Here is a 21864-nt window from a genome sequence, read left to right on the forward strand (position 1 = left end):
CTGTTTTTTTCACCAGGGTTGTAAAAATAGTTCACATTTCATAACCAAAATGACACTAAGAGTACCTCTCTCTCTCTGTGTCTGTTTGATTTATATTGACACACTAACGTTACATATATTCTGCTCTTCAAAATTATGGGTACGTCAGAACAATTTTCAAATGATTTTCAAAGCCTCTTATACTCACCAAGCATAGGTGGAGCGTGCGTAACAGTGACTTGAGGTAAAAACGCCACCAAATTGGACAAAATGCCGCTTCACAATTAAATTACATCTATTACATCTGTTTCTAACAAAGTGAAAATGAAAAGTGTCGATTGCGGCATTAAATTACGATCTGCTTATGTTGGTCTTAGCGTTGCGCATTACAACCAATAACACACGAGTCTGTTGAGCTTAGGAATGCAATGGCCAATCAGAAGCGTTCAGATGAGTCATCACTGAAACGGAATTCCGGAATGGCGCGAAGTCTCTCGTCAATAAACAACAAAGAGCAGATGTACGTACAATGTAAGTATGAGATTCATTTCACAGTAGACAGTTTTAGTGATTATAATGATAGTTTGGTTTTTTGAGAGTGTTTAAACTTGTGATAGTTCGAAGTTAGTGATGTTCTTCACTTCCTTTCTGTATATAATTTATTCGCTGTTTAAATAACGTGGAAATAAAAACATTACAATTAGCAACTAGCGATGTTTTTTAAAATTGCGATCAGGTCAAATACAGATTCAGGCCTATTTAAATATTTTATTAGCCTATATGACACCCACATCTGGTACTTGCTTAAAAGGACGTGTTTATGAAAATTTAAATTTTTTAGCTAACAGATGAAGCTGCTTTTAGCATTACCCTGGAGTTGGTTCACCCTTTGCCTATGTCGTCGAAGCTTCAATTAATGGTCAAAAATACAGCAAAAACAGTAATGTTTAGAAAATATTACTACTATTTAAAATGCCTTATTTCTTATTAAAATGTCATTTATTTCTTTGATGGAAAAAATAACATTCAGCAACCTACTCTTCAATGCGAGATCCTTCAGAAATGCTTTGAAAAGCGGTTATGCAGCTTAGTATTTACAGTACGTGAAAACATTTTTTCATTATTATTGGATGATAAGAAGGTTCAAAAGAACAGCATTTATTTGAAATAGAAATCTTTGTAACATTATAAATGTCTTTACTGTACTTGTGATCAATTTATTGCATCCTTGATAATTAAAAGTAAAATAAATGAAAATAAATCAAATGCGTTAAGACGGAAAACATGTTCTCACACAGTAAAACACAGCCCGAGTCAAAACTGGAAGCATGTTTAATATTGCTCTACTATTATCCTGAAAGGCATAATTGGAGTTACACATCTGAACTGATCGTAGTTACAGAATCATAGGTCTCTCTTTTTGCATTGAACAATATATACAATGTAAAATAAATACATTTACACAAATGGACATATTGTTTGGAGCACACTGTAATGATGCACATCACAAAAATATACAGTTAATAGTTTTACCGATGTGGAGCACATCTAAAAACTACAGACATGATTCTCACTACAGGTTGTTTCAGCAACTCCTGGGTTGAAATATATCATATTAATCATAGAAGCTTCTCAAACGCTCTTTTATTCTTTCCCGTTCCTCCTTCTGGATCTCGTCCTTTCCCACACTGGTTTCTGCATTAGACTGCCAGGAAGCCTAGATGCGTTTGGCAGACGCGTCGATGCGTGAATAAATACAACCTAGAACCTCTTCGACATTTAAAAATAGCAGTTGTTTGTATATCAGATCATCCTTAATCCTAGAATTTGCAAAATAGCCCAATACAGCATTTGATCGCTAATTTGAATCACATTGTACAACAACTGTACCGTCATATTGCTTTAAATAAGAAAATATCTCTAAAAAAAGTCGTCGTGGGTACGGATAAATTACACTTTGATTTCTATGCTGGATAGATGAGTGTTAAAAGACGAGGTAAAACTGTCTTTAAATGGTTCGAGAGGTCTGTGTAGCATTTTGTCCAAAATTACACAGTACAAAGATTTAGTTTTTTCATTTCGCGCACTAAAAGCAACTTGAAAAAAATGCATATCTGAAAGACCGAGTGTACGTCGGAATCACTTGCTCTCGTTTTCGTGAAATCCTACAAAACTGAACAGAATTCGAAAGCTCGTCTAGTTTCATATCGCTTCGTTTCCATCGTGATCATCACCTCAGAGTAAAAACAACACAAAAAAAGGAAAACAAAAGCACAGAGAGAAAACAGCACCTCTTCTGCCAGGAGTTGATCACGTGAAAATTTCGAAAGTGCCAACATCTTCTCAACAGCAAGACCCCTCCCCACCCCAAGCCCATGTTTTGACCATCTGATGAGTTGCCATGAGCGAGAAGATCTAGAGTCACGTTACACTAACCTTTCCAAAGCACAATCTATTAAGAGTTTTGAATAGCTAATGATAGATACAGTGTATTTATAGAACAAGACTGAGAGGAAGCAACTAAAAACCCTCGATCCCCTTAAAAAACGATCTGTTCTTTCATCTTTTTTTTCGTCATTTTTATTAAGCACACAAAGTCAAAGTGATAGTTTCGAAAACCGATCTTACACCAAAACAAACAAAAACGTTTCTTCCCTTTGCAACCTTAAAGAGTCAAGATATATACCAATGGAGTTCAGCATGAAGGCCTTATGTACAGCATTTTGTTAAAAGAGAAGGAAAATCAGAAAAAGAGGGGAAAGAAAGGAAAAAAGTACTATTTCAAAGCATTTTTCATCGTAACCTATGATATACAGTGTTAGTCTACAAGATAGAGGAGTTACACAGATGGTCTCTTGTACATATAATGCACCTCCTTTTAAATATTCACTTATATATCAGCATAGATTATATTGATCGTTGATCGGTTGATCTAGCGGTAACTAGGAAGAGTCTTTTTTCAGAAGGTTATTTGAGAACCCATCATCTTGCTCCTGAGGATTCATACATCCAGTATTGTCTCTAATTCTACCCTGTCTCTAAAAAACGAACCCAAATTTGAAAAAACCGAAAGGAAATGAAAGCATACTGAACAGCGAGACCTGCGATCACCACGGGTAGTACACTACATCTTTTGCGTGTGACAGAGGAAAGGAAACAAAAGAACAGAGATGTTTCAGAAAAACACAGCAGACATGAAACACCAAGAAGCTGAACTACATTTTTTTTGTTCATTTTTCAGTCTTTTTTTTTCTTTGATCTCTTCCAATAAAATGTCTTAGGTTAGATTTATAATCTGTTCATTTACAATATACAATGCTTAAGAATATTCAGAAAATACCCCATACTAATACTGACATATTTCTGATGAATCGCTTGAGCCTCTTTCTGCTAAAAATGTCATTTGGAAGAAGATTACATCCCGTGTATGATATCTCCGGCGCTATTCCTCGTTAAAAAATCAGGACTGTCGTGAAACTAAGCTTCTCCGTCTTCCCTAAGTGCTATTTTGCTTAACAAAGTTCAAATACTGCTTTAGTATGAAAGAATGTCAGTAGAATTTCGAGGCTATATATGCATATATAATTGGCTTGAGATAATGGTTATGGTCCTTCTGGCCATATCATGTATGTAATCTATCATCTTATGACAAGCACAGACAGAAAAGCGAAAGCTTTTGGAAATTCATTTTCCCAAGTAAGTGTGGCACTAAGAAAAAAAAACCAAACAAAAAAACAAAAACAAAATTGCATACATTTACACCTTCACTTTTTTTTAAACATCTATTGCTTAGAGAAGATAGCGGGTTTTCGTCTTCACGGTTCGTAAATCGCGCAACGTGGTGGTCGGTAGAAAAACATAACGATCAATTATTAACATTATATGAAGAAACATCATGTTCGATGACCATACCGTATATTTACATCCTTCAGTACAGTAAAAATACACTTGAATAAAACATAATAAAATAAAAGTCAATAAATAAATGAGTCTGTTCCTTGACCACTGCGATTCCTCTTTGCTCGGTATTGCATGAGAGACTAAAGCTTCGGCTATTCCCTGAAAAGATCGAAATGAAATTGGTAAAAGAGGCTAGACGTGTTTGGAAGACTTGAAAGAAAACGACAAGGGAGTGACGCACATATGATCAATCCGCATGGCTACGTAATGGTGAGGAGCAGCTTCTTCAAAGACGTTAAAATCTCCGTTTGGCTATCGCGTTGTTGTTGTTGTTGTTAAACTGCTCCGAGGACCTCTAATGTAATACTGCACATAGTCACTACGTCACGCTCTTATGGATTCCTAGGTTCCTTCGGCGACATGGGAGCTAGTTCGGGGAAAGTTTCGCTTGCTGGCGTCCACCGGGTGGACCTCCTTCCTTTGGCAGGGCTGGTCTTTTTTTCGGCTCCAGAATTTCTCTTTTGAAAATCAATAAAATGTCTCAATAGCACAAAAAAACTCAGCATCAGATTTTCGAGAAGAACAAGTCGACGGCTGGTTTCGAGTCCCACTGCTGAATAATGAAAGCAGTCATTGTCATATTTTTCTCAATAATCACATTTTAAATCATTCTTATATTTACGTATCATTGTCAGTAATTAGAAGTACCGTTACGGTTATGTTTTTAGTTATTATCTGATAAAGTTTATAGACAAAGGTTTCACGAACAGCGCCAGAGAGTTAGTCAGTGTCTGCCTGGCGAAGGGGTGCAGTCAGTGACGTACCCCCTCCGGCTCTCTGTCGGTACAACGCGGGGGCCGGGGACGGAGTTACACCTTGGCCTCCAGCAGCTCCAGAAACAGTTTGTGCATGGGCACTTTGCCGTCCTGTTTGATGCTGTAGAAGTGTTGCACTGCCTTGGTGGACGTTTGCCGGAGCAGCGGTAGGGTCATGAGCAGCTTCCCGGCCCGGCGCGGGTCCTCCGCGTGCTGGCCCGCCTCGTAGTCCTGCAGGGCCTCGTGCAGCACGTCCTGGAGCTTCTGCACGGCTTCCACGTCCTCTATATGCATGGAATCTGAAAAAAAATAAAAATAATGAGTGACTTTAGAAATATCTCAAACACAAATTCAGTATAAAACAATATAAGTCATATCAATTTTTTTTCACATGACCAAAGGGAAAAATTCAAATCACCTTTATTTATAATAGCACTTTTGAAGGAGATTGTGTCAAAGCAGCTTTACAGCATTAAATAGGAAAATAGTGTGTCAATAGTGCAAAAGGACAATAGTAAACACTCAATTTTCAGATAAAGTCAGTTCATCATTGGTTCAGTGATATCATCATCCAGCTCAGTTCAGTTTAAATAGTATCTGTGCAATCTGTGCAAGCCAAAGGCGACAGTGGCAAGGAACCAAAACTCCACTTTTGACAGAAATGGAGAAAAAGCATTGGGAGAAACCAGGCTCAGTCGGGGGGCCAGTTCTCCTCTGGCCAGACGAAACCAGCAATTTATGTACACAGTTATGTTTTGCAAATACTAACCCAGAGAGCACACGTACGTCTGCAAGATGTCTGTTAAAGATCGCTTGATCTGGAAAGCATCTGCCGTGTACAAACATCTGTAAGACGTCAGTTTTACATACATTCTAAATCATAAACGTCTGAAAGATATCTAATAGACGTCTATTTGACATTTGATAGGAAATATCCTATAGACGTATTGCAGATGAGCAAACACTCTAAAAAATATGTCTTCTAGATGTAAATGCAGACGTCCAACAGACGTTTCCATGATACGGGTGATATCAAGGAAAATTTTAGCAATATCCCTGATAGCACACGTACATCACAGAGACGTCTATAGGATGTTTCCTATCAGATGTCAAATAGACATCTATTAGTTGTCTTTAAGACGTTTATGGTTTAGAATGTAAAACTGACATCTTAAAGGCATCTGTTAGATGTTTTTACATGGCAGATGCTTAACAGATCAAGTGATCTTTAACAGACATCTTGCAGACATATGTGTGCTATCTGGCATATAAAGAAACTAAATATAAGAAAATAGTCATGCTTTTTAATATTTTTGTGGAAACCATGATACATTTTTTGAGGATTAGAACAGGAATAGAACTGAATAGATTGTTCAAAAGAACAGAATTTATTTGTAATAGAAATGTTTTGTAACTTTATACATCGTTGTTGTCACTTATGATCAGTTTAATGCATCCTTGCTGCTTGAAAGCAAAAAACAGTACTAAATGTTTAAATTGCATTAATAATATATAATAAAAAATCATTTAAAAAAATCATATACATGTAATCAAAGTTGGGTAGATTACTTGTAAATTGTAGTCTGTTACTGATTCCAAATTACAGGACAAAAACTGTAATTAGTAATGTAATCCATTACATTACATTACACATTTTAGGTAATATAATCTGACTACTTTTAGATTACTTTTAGATTACTTTTGACCTAACTTGTTTATCACATTGATCTAAATAGGATAATCTTGTACCATATTGATATAAAAATACAAAGAGAAAGAAAATATATTCTATTTGTTGTTATAAACAACATGAAGTGCATTAAAAATTACATTATGTCAGCGTTTCCCAAACTGTAATATTTTATTTGTTTATTGCTATTGTGTGAATAGTATGCAATCATGTAAAAAAAAAATACCTGTAGTCTAATCCTGAGTATTTTAAAATGTAACATAATTACAAGTACTTAATTTTTGGAATCTGATTACATAATCCAGATTACTTGTAATCAGTTACTACCCAGCCCTGCATGTAATGTCACAAGAAAAAAAAAAAAGACACATATTGTATGCAAGTTGCATTCAAAATCATCTCTGCTAAAAAATCAAAGGGAGCCCCCTTCAGTTTAAACAGGCATGTCACTCCCGGAAGCTAGTTCTGTACAAGTCTTTTTCTTTTCTTTATTTAATCCATTTCAGCCTGACGGAAACCTGAGGATGAAGTCCTGGCGAAAAGGAAACGGATTAAAAGAATGTGACTCATCCCTTTTTTGCCAGCCCTAAGCTCATTCTCCAGTGATTAAAGGCACACTTGAGTGTTAAACGCTGAGGCTGTCCTCGCCACGTGTTTACAAGCCTCTCTATGGGACTGATGAATGGCACGGGCGACAGAAACAGTGTTTGGAGGAGAGCTGATATGGCACTCGTCTAAGCGAGAGAAACAGAGGCTCGAGTCAGGAAACAATACCTCAGCCTGACTGGCATTGTCTGCCAGAAATGTCAAACAGGCTGCATTTGCATTTGCGCTCGTTAGTACAGCATTCACGCCCGTTCACCGCGACAGACGTGCCTCTGAGAACGCAATTAGTCTCAGAGAGCTACTATCTTTGCTCCAACGGCTAATATAGTTGCACTTTTCCAGCTAATCCAAGCCTTGCGAGCGCTCCGATGGTTTTATCACATCGCAATGCTAAAGAAAGTGCTTTGTCTGACTTGCTCTTTATAGACTGACTCCACCAACACTATCGACTCGGTTTTCTACTGTGCCGTGTCAATCCGATCCCGTTCCCTCCGGATAAAATGTCCAAATGCACGCTGGCTTTTGGCAAAGATGTCACGATCAATGCATTGCCTCGAATCAATTGATACATACACGTTAAATAATAATTGTACGGTCAAGTATTGATAAAAGCGGGACCTTGCGAGGTTCCTCTATTAGTAGAGAGCGCCGACCGTCCTTTGGGCTGGCCGGCAGGGGCGAACGTTAGCCCGCTTTAGGCTACGGTTCGATATCCCAACCCTTCGTTGTCTACAGCCCATCTAGAATTCAGACAGCGAGCTCTCTCTCGTCCATCAGTCACATGGGCTTTGGCCATCTGAAAAGTGACCTGTGATCCGACAGAAATCCCTGGCAGGAAAGTGCTTACCTGCACCTTTTCACACAAGCCGCTCTATCAATCTCACCATCGCTGCTGGAGGCATTCTGGAAAACACACCTTAAAAGTGCGTCACAACATTTACCATCAAAAACCACTTCGCCAGACTCAAATTTGTTATGATTTTCCAGAATGACACTGGAATTGTGTCAGTAAATGCTTGTGGAGAAGATACGAGAGACTTTTCTTTTTTGATGTCACATCTGAGATGATGAGATCAACTGCAACGTAAAGCTTTCAAATAAATCGGATAAAAATGTCGTTCTGACATCGATTGCTTAAGCAATACTGTGTCTATTGAAGGACTGTGAAAAATATCGGAAATACCCAGCACCTCGGGGCTTTAGAAAATGGTGGAGTGTATCATTTTTTTTAGCAGCTGTCTGAAACACTCTGCTCTCCTCCAAAAAGAAGTGACAAAATGGCTCACCTTTGAAATCGGACATGATGCATGTCTCTCATGAGAGAAGAGTGCGGAGAGAAGCCGCAGAGAGAAAGTCTCGATAAATACGGAGAATGACACCCGAGAAGGAGAGGAAAAGCCAGGACTAGAGCATTTCAGGTTTTTTTTTTACTTAAAAAAAACACTTTTAAAATAGTTTCTAAATTCAGCGTACAGGAAGTCTCATTTCGTACACTTCAGCGTAAACGCTGACAGAAAATGACATCGGTATGAATAAATCTCCCGCTCATCGATCACCTTTGCCCGCTTTTGGCGCGCTGACGCGCACGTCAACAAAGCGAGATGAAGTGCTAATCGTCGAATCAATTAAAAAAGAATTTCTCAAAAGAGTCACGCACGCGCTGGCTCTCTCAGGGGTGCACTTTGGGCAGAACGGCCCCCGGTGGCTGCGGGCCGGGGCCAAACTAGCGAGCCGTCATCCGCAAGCGAGCAAGAGCAATCTGCTTTTTCATTTTTCAGCATGGCCAGGCCCAGCCGGAGATTGATCGTCACATATGGCCCCAGAAAACAAACTGTCAATACCTTGAGCGCTGGAGAATTTGAACAAATAGCCGCCCTCCCATTCAAGCTGCTCATTGCGTCCCATTTAACAGATTTTATTGACAGTTTCCTTCTTGTAATTAAAGGGAAAACTACTGGCCAGCAACCAAGATAAAGTTCAAAGATGGGGTCAACACAAAGGGAGCCAGAGGGCCATGGTGCGACTGTCGATGGCGGACAACATCAGAGCCTGTTATTGACATGCAGGTGCATAGTGATGGGCTCCTTACTTAAGAGGCATCTGAGCAGAGACTTATGCTAATTCGGAGAGGGGCCGCAGACGTGCTTTTGAAGGATTTCAAAAGGGGCGGGGAGGGGTGGGAACACTGTTTAGTGTTTTGTTGTGTGTACGTGTGAATAGAGGAAGAGAAAACATGAGGAAAAAACAAAAGAGATTTCACTTTAACTCCACCTGAATAACTCCACCGCTATCTGTTGTTTGGATTCCCACAGGAGGAGATGAAATCAAAAGCAGGGAGTTTAACTCTTTCTATGCTCATATGTTATCAACAGCCCATCCTATTAATAGGGACCATGAATAAACAAACATTGCTTTCATTGAGCCGATGACAGGAAATTCAAGAGGCTTCAAGTGCACTTGAAGCTAAATGCAGCATCTTATTTCATTTGCGGAACGATTGCTGTAAATGATTCTGGTAATGATTTTGAATCAAAGACACATTGGACAATGTAAATTATAATGGAACGTAGATTTCAGTCAGAGCAAACATCTAATTTAAGTTGACGTGAAAAAAACAAGGTTTTGGCAGAGAGAAGTGGGTCAATCACATGTGAGAGTGTCCCTATAAAAAAAATCCTACGTCTTAAAATATGTATGTCAGGATATATTTGGATTTTATAACCGATCCCCCCCAAAAACATGGGGATGATGAATGATTTTTCATTTACAAATTAAAAACACATTTGTAATAGAATATAATCATATTTATAAATTGCATTTTTAATGTATTTTTGAAGACATTAATTAATCTATATTTTAAAAAAAAAAAAACTTTTTTTTTAAATGTTTTTTTTTATGTTTTGTTGCCTGAACAATCCAAGACAGTATCACAATTATTTTTATTTTATTTTATTTTTGTCCATAGTAAATGTGTTGAAAATTTTTATTTTATTTCATTTCATTTTTTTTTTTTTTTTTTTTTTTAATTTAAAATTTTTTAGTAAATTTGTTGAAATGTGTTTTCAATGTTTTGTTGCCTAAACAATCCATAACAGTATTATTTTATTTTATTTATGTTTTTGTCCATTGTAAATTCGCTGAAAAATGTGTTTTCAATGTTTTGTTGCCTGAACAATCTATAACAGTATCACAATTATTTTATTAATTTAATTTTAATTTAATTATTATTTATTTTTTTATTAATTTAATTTTAATTTATTTATTTTTGTCTATTGTAAATTTGTTGAAAAAATGTTTTTTTCACTGTTTTGTTACCTGTACAATCCGTAACAGTATCACAATGATTTTATTTTTGTCCATTGTAAATTTGTTAAAAAATGTGTTCCCAGTGTTTTGTTGTCTTAACAATCCATAACAGTATCAAAATTATTTTTATTTTATTTTAGTCCATTGCAAATTTGCTGAAAAATGTGTTTTCAATGTTTTGTTGCCTGAACAATCCATAATAGTATCACAATTTGAATACATCAAATCAAATATAGCGTTTGCTCTGACTGAAATCTGTAGTGTCTGCTCATTTTACCTGAATTAGCCAGGGCTATAGCTTTAAGAGTGACGAACTCCTCCTTCTCCAGCTTCATGCTCTTGTACTTCTTCACCAGCTGAAGAATGGCGTTATTTAGGTCGAGCAGGCCAGCAAGCTTGGATTGGTCCTCATCCATGATGTAGTCTTCAGCGTAGACCAACTTGTCCTCAAAAGACAGCGAGCGGTAGACTACACGCAGGATGAGGATCTCCATCCACGCGCTCTGCAGAAGACTCATCTGATCCGCCAGCGAGAGTGTGGAAAACCCTGAGAAAAGCGAGAGAAAAAGCTTCGTTCAACTCAACGACCAATGTTCAGCTTTAAATCAACATTCAACGGCGGTGTATGATATAAAAGCTCAGTTGGGCGTCAGAAGTTTCTGGTTGTGTTAGTGGGAAGAATTGACATTCTGGAGGTGTAATACAGAGGAAAACTCCAGTGGGAGCAAGCTGAGGCACCTAGCACGAGCCTTGGCTCTCATCTCCTGCTGCGCTGCAGGCCAGGGGGCATCCTGAGGGAGGGCACTCCTTATCTCCCCCAACATGCAGCATGGATCAATTCTTCCCATCACACCAACTGAAAGACTAATTGCTTGCCTCAAACTCCTTCTCCTTCCTCCTCCCCCCACTCTGCACACACACTTTTTTCTCATTTTCCCGTCTTTTTGCTGGAAGTGATGGAAATTGTAAAGTTCATGTTCATGAATGCTGTTTTAAAACAAATCACGTGGTCTTTGTCTGTCTATAACACAAGGAGGTCAACCCTCATGTTCAGTTTGCGGTCTGAGAAACATACTTAATATTAAGGGGTCAGGGTGATATTTCAACATGCTTCCTAATACTATTAGACCCCAACTACAAGATGATGAATAAATGCAAGGATTTTCTTATTTTTATTTTTATTTTTTTAATTAACTGTCTAATGGACACACCTTTGAGGGATCTCAAATTGAGTGTTAAAGCTTCAATAATTTCTATGTACTGACTTTGGACTGGGATAGATGAACACTACTGAAGTAATAATAATAATAATAATAATAATAATAATAATAATTTTATTTATCTGAAGTAACAAAAATAATGATGTATGTTTAAAAAAAAACATTTATTTATTTGTTTATTTTAAAGAGTTTTTCGATTTTTGGTATTTCAATAATAATAATAATAATAATAATTATTATTATTATCTATGTGCCGGCTTTGGAATGAACACTACTGAAATAATAATAATAATAATATTAATCCATCATCATCACCATCATCAAATTTATTTAATTGATGCAACCAAAATAATTTATGTGTACAAATAACATAAATAACATTTATTTATTTATGAGTTCTTCAATTTTGGGGTATTTTCATAATAATAATAATAATAATAATAATAATAATAATTATTATTATTATTATCAATCCTATGTATGTATTTACTTATATGATGTAACCAAAATGATGATGAATGTGTAAAAATAACATCTGAAACATTTGAAAAAACACATAAAAATACACATAAAAAAAAATAAAGTAAAATATATTAAAAAATATACTTATATATAAAATATAGAAATAAAGATTCAGTAATTTCTATGTACTAGTTTTGGACTGGGACAGATGAAGACTACTTAAAAATAATAATAATAATGATGATTAATAATAATAATTATTAATAATTATTATTATCATCAACATTATTATTTTCATATTTATTTATTTGATGCAATCAAAATGATGTATGTGTAAAAATAACATTTATTTATTTATTAATTATTTAAGAGTTCTTTTTTTTTTGGTGTATTTTCATAATAATAATAATTTTTATTTATTTATTTATTTTATGTAACCAAAATAATGATGTATGTGTAAAAACAACATTTATTTATTTAATGATTTATATGTTTAAGAGTTAAGGGGGTGGGGGGTATTAATAATAATAATAATTATAATAATAATAATGAGAAACATGAAAATAAATAAAGCTTCAATAATTTCTATGTACTGGCTTTGGACTGGGACAGATGAACACTACTGAAATACTACTACTACTACTACTACTACTACTACTAAAATATTATTTATTAATATAATATATAATATTAAATATTATTATTATTATTATTATTATTATTATTATTATTATATTATTTATTTAATGTAACAAAATTATGATGTACATGTAAAAATCTTTTATTTGTTTATCGGTATTTGCTTATTTATATTTAAAAGTTATTCAATTTTTGGGAGTATTTTAATAAATAACAAAATAAATGTTACACAGATCATTGGTGTCTGAACAGAACAAAAGGGAGTTCAAATAAAAATGCAAGTAACCAAAAACTGATCTAACATAGCTTGTAAAGACCAAAAAAAAAAACAAACTTCGCAGGTGAGGGACAGTCACAACAGCACCTGTTGGTGTTGGACTTTTTCATCTCATCTCACTCGCCCTGCTCTTCCAAAAACAGATGAAGCGTCTCTCTTTGCGACAGCGAGGGGGCTAATCTGGGTGGCGGGGGAACGTGAGGAAAGAGATGCTCACCAACATCTGTTGTGGAGAGATGCCTTCAGAGGAAGCAAGCAATTTCGCTCATTTATTCGTCTCTTTTTTGAAATCTCTTTCTGTGAGTTAATCACTAATGGCAAGGAGCTCATTAGGTATAGGTTTCGGGCTATTGTTTATACCAACCGCTAATTTATTATCCCAAACTGTTAACATCTCTGATCTCATTAGAGGCAGACTAAGAGCTGGTGAGCAGTTGGTGCCTCCCCTGGCCTGCTGGTGCTAGTGTGCTCAATGCCAGTTGGCAGGGCCATCTTCTACTACTTAATAAAATCATCAAAAGGGATTAAGCCAAGAATTTCTTAAGGGGGTCCAATGTAAGACCGCTGCATTCTTACAAAGACACTGGCCTCAATGAAAGGTGGCACGGACTAAAAATAAGATCGCACTCTCGTGGCCTCCTTAGAGGTGTGTGTAATCCTTTAATATTGTTGAGAATTTTGGAAAAGAAATCCACTGACATACGCAAGCATGCTCTCGACTCTAAACAGATGTACTGGCTCAACCAATGACGTAAGTTTGGAGTCTGTTTGTCCAACCAATGGAGGACACCAATCTTATACTTTTTGCACTTCCGGCTGGTGACTCTAGTGGCACAGAATCGCTTAAAAGGTTATCGTCAGTAGTGTTTATCAGCGAAACGAACAAATCATACAAGAGTCCAATGAATGATGGAAGACTGAAGACACTATATATCAAGACGGAGAGGCAGAGGGACAAAGAGAACGAGAACACGAGGGACAAACAGAGAGACAAAATAAAGGCAGGGGGCGGGTGGAGAGTAGAGCGGAGTGGCAGATGGACGGAGCCCATCGCCTAGAGCTCCCCCTGTGCCACTCCCAGCCCTCCCTCTCAGCCACTGCTGTTAGTAAATAATTAGATTTACACATTCCCCAATCTCCACACATCTCTCGGCAGAATAATTAAAAGCCGGATGATTAGTTTATTGAGTGGAAGGAAGAACTTTTTTTTCCCTCTTTATTGAGGTCCATCAATGATTTTATCAGGAGCTCGCGCTTTTACGGTTGTCATGCCAGTGCAGGCATCCAATTTTTCTTATCTCCCTGATTAATACAAATGCTGTTTCAGGACGCATTAATTAACAGATACAAATCTACGTTCTCATGGCCGGATCGATAGAGAGAAGAAAAGAGCCATCAATGTGAATTTACTGCTGATGATGGAAAAGGTTCTCTATTGACATTTACGCGAGGGCAAACTTTAAAGATGCATTTTTCCCCTTCTTTTCATCTGTTATTTCATTTCACAAAAGAGCTTGGTGGCGACCGTGATTACAGTTCACCTTTGGATGCTTCGCTGCGTGAGAAAGGATCCAAAGAGCCGAATTAAAGCGTCTCGCTGTCATTTCAGCTGTGGCAAATGTGTACAACCCTTTTCCCAAAGGACTTCCTGTAACAAGAGGAACTTTATTGACTCGGTACTGACATGACACTAGACAAGGCACAGCAAACTATATATATATATATATATAGATAGATAGATAGATAGATAGGAATAGATATATAGATGTAGATACAGACGTTACCCTGGACTACAAAACCAGTCTTAAGTAGCATGGGTTTATTTGTAGCAGTAGCCAAAAATACACTGTATGGGTCAAAATTATCGATTTTTCTTTTATGCCAAAAATCATTAGGATATTAAGTAAAGATCATGTTCCGTGAAGATATTTAGTAAATTTCCTACCGTAAATATATCAAAACTTAATTTTTGATTAGTAATATGCATTTCTAAGAATTTCATTTGGACAACTTTAAAAGGTCAAAAAGTTTGAAGGTGATTTTCTCAATATTTTGTTTTTTTTTGTATCCTCAGATTCCAGATTTTCAAATAGTTATATCTCGGCCAAATATTGTCCTATTCTAACAAAAGCTTATTTATTCAGCTTTCAGATGATGTACAAATCTCAATTAAAAAAAATAAAAAATTGACCCTTATAACAGGTTTTGTAATCTATAGATCTATGTGTGTGTGTTTATACTTTTTCAGAACATACACACACACACCAACATTATTTATTTATTTTACTACACTAATTTACAATTTAATAATTCATTAAATGTGAATTAAATGTAAATGTGAATACTCAATACTTCAACATTTTGAAATAATTAATAATCACATCCTTAAATTATACAGATAGATAGATTTACAATATAAACACACACATATACCTATAGACGTATGTTTATATTTTTTCAGAATACACACACACACAAAAATTCTTGCAAATGCACCCAATTTTACTAATTTTTTACTAATTAATTTTTTTTACTAATTAATAAAATTTACTAATTAATTTTACATCTAATTTATACTGCAATTTTTACACATACATACACATTCACACACACACAAATAATTTACAATATAATAATATATTAAATGTGAATTAAATGTAAATGTGTATACTTAATAATTCAATCATTAAATTTGTATAAATAACCCTGAACCACAAAAACAGTCACAAGGGTCAATGTTCTGAAAGTGATAAATATGCTTTCCATTGATGTATGGTTTGTTAGGATAGGACAATATTTGGCCGAGATACAACTATTTGAAAATCTGTAATCTGAGTGTGCAAAAAAAATCTAAATACTAAGAAAATCACCTTTAAAGTTGTCCAAATGAAGTTCCTAGCAATGCATATTACTAATCAAAAATTAAGTTTTGATATATACACAGTAGGAAATTTACAGAACATGATCTTTATTCAATGATCCTAATGATTTTCGGCATAATAGAAAAATTTTGACCATACAATGTATTGCTGGCTATTGCTACCTATGTACCTGTGCTACTTACGACTGGATTTGTGGGCCAGGGTCACAGATATACAAAAAAAATAAAATTACAAATCTTTTAAATACAACTGTGAATTTGATTACTTCAGCATTTATAATATATAATTATATCCTTGAACATATATACAGTCACTTTTTAATTTTATTATTATTATTTTTTATGTAAATGCATAATCTTATTTATCTAATTGTTCAAAAAGCATGTATTTATTTACATGGCGCATCTTTATTTACAAGCCATGTAACTCTGGATAAGAGCCTCTTTTATTTGACAGACACAAAGCAGACTGCCCCATCCTGATGACACACGAGCATTATCTGATCCAGCGTTCAATCTCCAGTAACGTCCTCTCAATTTAACTCTCTTAGCCCGGAGACCAGCTTCAGAGCTCAGACTCCCTCTCTCTCTAGCAGCACTGAGGGCTTTGCCACTGGCACAATCTCTCTTCTTCTCTCTATCTCTCTCTTTTCTCTCAGTAAACTGATGCACTTTGTGCTAGATGGGGAGGAAAGGCTAAGTATGTGGATCTGTGAAGGTTACACCAGTAGAAGGTATCTGATGGCTGAGGCCTTGTGAAACCTGCAGTGGCTTTTCAGAAGAAATAAGCATTGGAGCAGTGCATAGCACAGGCTGACAGAAAGAGGCTGCGGTGCAGCCATGCGAAGTTAACCCCTGCCGGGCAGGACTGCTCACCACCAGGCCTCACAGCAACCACCGGCCATCCGTCTGCCAAATCTTTTCTGACTGCACGTTTACACACTGAGAGAGCCCGCCGAGACAAACACACACACACACATACGCAGTCGTTCCTCCTCCTCGTCTTCCTCAAGGCAGACTTCACCTCAGCAACGCTACTTAGCCGTCACATAAACACACGTGCGCTCGACTTCTCCGTCTCACTCTCAGCAACACCCCAGCTTATTTTCTCATGGTTGCAGGGTAAATGAACACGCTTGAGCAATGAGAATCAGCGCTATTCTATGTGTGGAGCGTGCTGGATGTTTATTTGATGCATCCTGGCTCCCTCCTGAGCTCCTGTGTGAATATACACTCTATTTGCTTTCACACTTTGTCAAGACGATGATGACACGGTGACTAATCTACTTGCAAAAATAGTGCTGTGGAGAGCGAAGGTGAGACTTTGTAATATTAGAAGTCCAAGTTGTCATATCGCCTTAACAGAACAGCATTTGACAATAAAAAGACAACAAACTAACAATTTATAAATGAATTCAATGTATTAACATCTCACAGTATCGCAATGTTATATTATACAATTCAGTAAACAATAAATTAGTGCTAGGCAACGATTAATCATGATTAATCGGATCAAAAAATGTTTTTGTTTATATAATATATGTGTTTGTACTGTGTATACTTAATATGTATATATAAAGGCACACACATACAGTAAATATTTTGAAAATATTTACCTGTACTTACATGTATATATTTATACCAATATAATTTATATATAAATATATTTAATATATAAACATAACATATTTTCCTTAAATATATACATGCATGTGTGTGAACTATATACATAATAAATACAGTACACACACATATATTAGGTAAACAAAAACTTTTATTTTGGATGCGATTAATCACGATTAATCGTTGCCCAGCACTACAATAAATTAATATTGATTAACTTCCATTTTAAATTTACAATCTTAGTATTTACATTGTGTAGATTTGGTCCGCAACGAAAATTGTTAAAATCGATTTCACAGCAATATATCTGTACATGTGTTTTTGAATGAATCATCTGAGAAAATGATTCAGTGCTAAAGACTTATTTCATTCCTGAATGAATCAGTGGTTTTAAATTAAATTATTGAATGAATGATTCAATGACTCACTCAAAAAAGTCACGTCACCACCTACTGATATAACAATGCATATATATCATGATATATATGCCATGAAACTGCTTAATTTGTACTTCATGATTTACTGTAATAATATATTGATCAATTTTTAAGAATGTTTTAATGTAAATGCATATTTCATATTTAATTTAGTTAGGGAAATGCAAATTCTGGGACGAAACAGAAAAAATGCTTTGTAATAATTATTTATTATTTGATTAAATAACACAAAATAGTGCTGGGCAATGATTAATCACGATTAATCGCATACAAAATAAAAGTTTTTGTTTATATAATATATGTGTGTGTATTGTGTATATTTATTTTATATATATAAAGGCACACACACACACACACACAGTATATATTTTGGAAATATTTACATGTATTTACATGTATATATTTATATTCATATAATTTATATTGTATAAAAATATATTTCATATATAAACATAACATATTTTTATTAAACATATACATGCACGTGTGTGTATTTATATATACATAATAAATATAAACCGTACACACACATATATTATATACACAAATTTTTCTTATTTAGAATGCGATTAATCGTTGCCCAGCATTTAAATAAAAAGTAATTTTGTAAGACTTTTTTGTAATTTAACTCAATAATTTTAATGATACTGAGTTTAAAAAAATACAAGCCAATAAAATAACCACGCTTTTACTGAAAGTAACTTAATAAAAATTCTTTTCAGGCATTTTTTCTCTTTTGGACGAAAACCGAAAATGCTCAAAAATCCTTTAAAAAAAATCAATTTTTCCTAAATTTAGAAATAATGTGGAGTCTTCCTCCCCAGTTGTTTTACCTCTGTACTACAGTATGCCCTACCAATAAAACATACATAAATTTTAGATTCACTAAAAGAGCCCCTTTATAGCATCAATCTCCAAATAAGCCATGAAAAGGAAGTGTCTTTGGAATACGTTCAGCTGATTGGTGATTACTGTAAGCTTACAGATAAGCCTGTGGTGAGGCTAATGATGCCAAAGGCCATGGTGAGACAAGAACAACCACCATGCCAGTCTCTGTCTGTCCATTTACTGCCCCAGTGAGGCGCTGAGACGCTTCCCCCTTACCCGCTAAACCGGCCTTCTGCAAAAGCTCCTCCACCTAAACAACTCCCACGCAAACAAACGGCAAATATTAGCCTACAGAAGTCTCGCAAAAATCAAAAACAACATGAAAAGGCAAACAAGTGTGTTCCATGTGTGTGTAAACAGTCGGGTCTTTAGTCTCCCTTCCCCCCTCAGAGAGGAGAGAGGGGGGGACACAGGGGAAGTGGTGACAGGAGCCGCATACACACAAACCGACGCAGCGCTCCTCTTTGCTTTTATCACCGGCCGCCTTTCATCTCCACAAAACAACACCAGTCAGAGAGGGAAAGAGAGAGAAATCACACTTTTTAGGAGGGAAAACACATTAACACCACCATAGCTGTCCACATCCATTTAGCGGCTAAGCAAATATTCACCTGTCAGTGTGAGGCACGCTGCCGTACAGCGTTTACCGTGATCACATGCGCACCGCTATGGTGTTAAACAGCTGCTGGCTTCTGCTCTACCATTCAATAGAGTTAAACAGAATTGAGTGATTTTCCCTCAGGCTTTTCTTCAGGGAAAAAACAGAATGGTATTTCGCTTATTATTTTGTTTCTTTTCCGTGAGAAATTTTAGACACTGAAAGCTATCAGCTGAAGCCTACGGTGAAGAAAGGTGAAGCAAAGATTATCAACTGTCATTAGACTATCAAAGGCACACAAATGACAGTCTTTGACATCCTTGGTTGTATTGTGCTTAGTACATACTGCTCCAAAAACTATTTTTTAAGACACTTTCACTAAAATTTGTCAACTACACTCTTAAAAATAAAGGTTCTTTATTGGCATCAATGGTTCTATGAAGAACCTTGAACATCCATAAAACCTTTCAAATGCAAAAAAGGTTCTTTATAGTCAAAAAAGTTTCTTCAAAATGGTTCTTTTAGGAACTGTTCACTGAAGGGCTCTTTGGGGAACCAAAAATGTTTTTTTTATGGCATGACTGCAAACACACCCTTTTGGAACCTTTATTTTTGAGTGTAGCTCGGCCTTTAAATCGGCTTTCCTGCTTTGTTTTGTTATATAATGCTGCTTTTTATATTCCAATCACTTACAAAAGGATAAATAACTCTTCCCTACATTTTTTTTCTTGTTGAATGTCCTGTTTCACTTAAAAAAAATTTTAAGAAAGAAAATGAAACCAGGTATGAACAACTGGTTTTGACCTCTAAATTGCATTTAAAAAAGTGCAACACCACACAACTGAATATAAAATGAGCCGTCAATTTTGCTGCATACGATCAGGACATATTGTTTGCTGTTGTCTTGCACAATCTGCTTCACCCAAAGCAGACGAGATGCGGCGTCGTCACCTTAGCACGGCTTCTTGATTCTAATGCACCTAATTAGCAATCGGCAGACTCTTAATTGCATACATTAAGGCCGATTGGTGGTGGAGATTAATTCTAAATATACCCAGACAGCTGGTTAAGATAGCATGGATTACTGTTCGGACTGTACTTTTCCACTTAATTGCGTATGGAAACGAGGCAGCAACAAGCACATGTGCCCTGGTGGCGGCCGCGGAGAAGGGCGGCAGCTCCCCGGACTGCAATAAAGCATCCATGGCAGAGGCTCCACAGATGGAGTGACATTAACCACAGCGCTGAAAAGCCATTTCCAACAATGAAATATCAATATTTACATTTTAATTACACCTTTTTCTTATTTCCCCCCAGAGCCTCTTACGGGGGGCGAATGTGGAGGTGGCTTAAGGTTGATATTATTAATCTCAGGATTGACGTTTTGGAGATTTTATTGTTTTGAGAAAAGTTATGTTGAACTAATGAGATTACTGAGGTTCATCCCGTATTTCCTGTTTGTCCTGCTGATGTTTGCGGAAACGATAGCTATTCCTATTAGGAGGTATTAGTGCAGTTTGCACTGAGCTCTAGAGCTCTCCCCCCTCGCTCCTGTGCCAGTCGGCCGCCTTTGATGTGCGCCTGCCCCACGGGGGTCAGAGCGGCTCCCGCTGGCAGGGAGCGACGAACGCAACCGCCGCTGTTCCATCAGCCACAAAAGGAAGTGTTAGGAAAGGCCACGAGATGCATGAAGCGAGAGCTTAAGTTTGAGCCTCAGACGCCCCCTTAGTTTGCCACGGCATATAGTCAGGAGCGTGAGAGCTTGTGTGTGTGCGCACAGGGGAGGGGTGCGGGGCAAATACTTATACGGATTCATTTGTTTTCCCATGCTGATCGATAAAACCCCTTACGAGGCTGTATTGACAAAACCCTATCTCATCTGGACGTCTTGGGAAAAAAAAAATAACATAAGAAAAAAATCTTTGATGAAGCATTCTTCTGCGAAACATGGAATAACTGCGATTACCGCAGCATATTATTTATATGCTTATCATTGGAGATTAAATTTGGGAGAGAAACGTCCAGATCTTTCTGATAGAGGCCTGACTGCATGGATTAATTTCATACTGGAGGATTAGCGTCTCTCTCAAACATGATCTGGCCAGGCAAACAGAAGCAGAGGAATGCCCTGCATTTCCACAAACACTGAACCACGCACGCAGACAGACAGGGAGTCTTGCGCTTAAAGCGCGCCTTAATGCTTCCGAGACAAGACATTACCCCATTCCACGGCAATGAGCACCTTTTAATTTCTGCAAAAGCCACGGCTGAAAATCTTAATTAATTGTTCCATACTGCTTCAGGGTCATTATGCAATGTAATAAAGGCCGTGTAATTATGAAATTTTACAGCCATTACTGAGGCTGATAGCTCGTATTTCATCATCAGGCGGGCCGATGGCTTTCCGGGCGCACGGCTCCAAGTGATGGACTGCACACAGATCTATCAGGCCCAAACAATAAGCTGGCCAGGCTGGCGTAATAGCTACCCACAGATGAAGCAACAGATAAAGATAAACTATAAATCCGCAGCACAAACCCAAA

At 36.6% G+C, this 21864-nt stretch overlaps 1 protein-coding gene across 14 annotated transcripts in view; it reads right to left on the reverse strand.

Annotated features, from left to right (window-relative positions):
- Positions 1 to 1295: 1295 nt before the first annotated feature.
- Positions 1296 to 21864, reverse strand: part of esrrga (estrogen-related receptor gamma a) — a 212192-nt gene continuing 191623 nt past the window's right edge. For 13 of the 14 annotated variants that reach the window (XM_051133268.1, XM_051133261.1, XM_051133269.1 and 10 more), the window contains 2 exons: positions 10574 to 10843; positions 1296 to 4993 (listed from right to left, as the gene is read on the reverse strand). In XM_051133268.1, the coding sequence (XP_050989225.1) occupies positions 4749 to 4993; positions 10574 to 10843 (515 nt within the window). In that variant the 3' untranslated portion in view covers positions 1296 to 4748. The remainder of the gene's footprint in view (positions 4994 to 10573; positions 10844 to 21864) is intronic. The other variant, XM_051133256.1, reaches the window with a different exon arrangement.

This window comes from Labeo rohita, chromosome 17 (assembly GCF_022985175.1).
Source record: "Labeo rohita strain BAU-BD-2019 chromosome 17, IGBB_LRoh.1.0, whole genome shotgun sequence".
Lineage (NCBI taxonomy): Eukaryota > Metazoa > Chordata > Actinopteri > Cypriniformes > Cyprinidae > Labeo > Labeo rohita.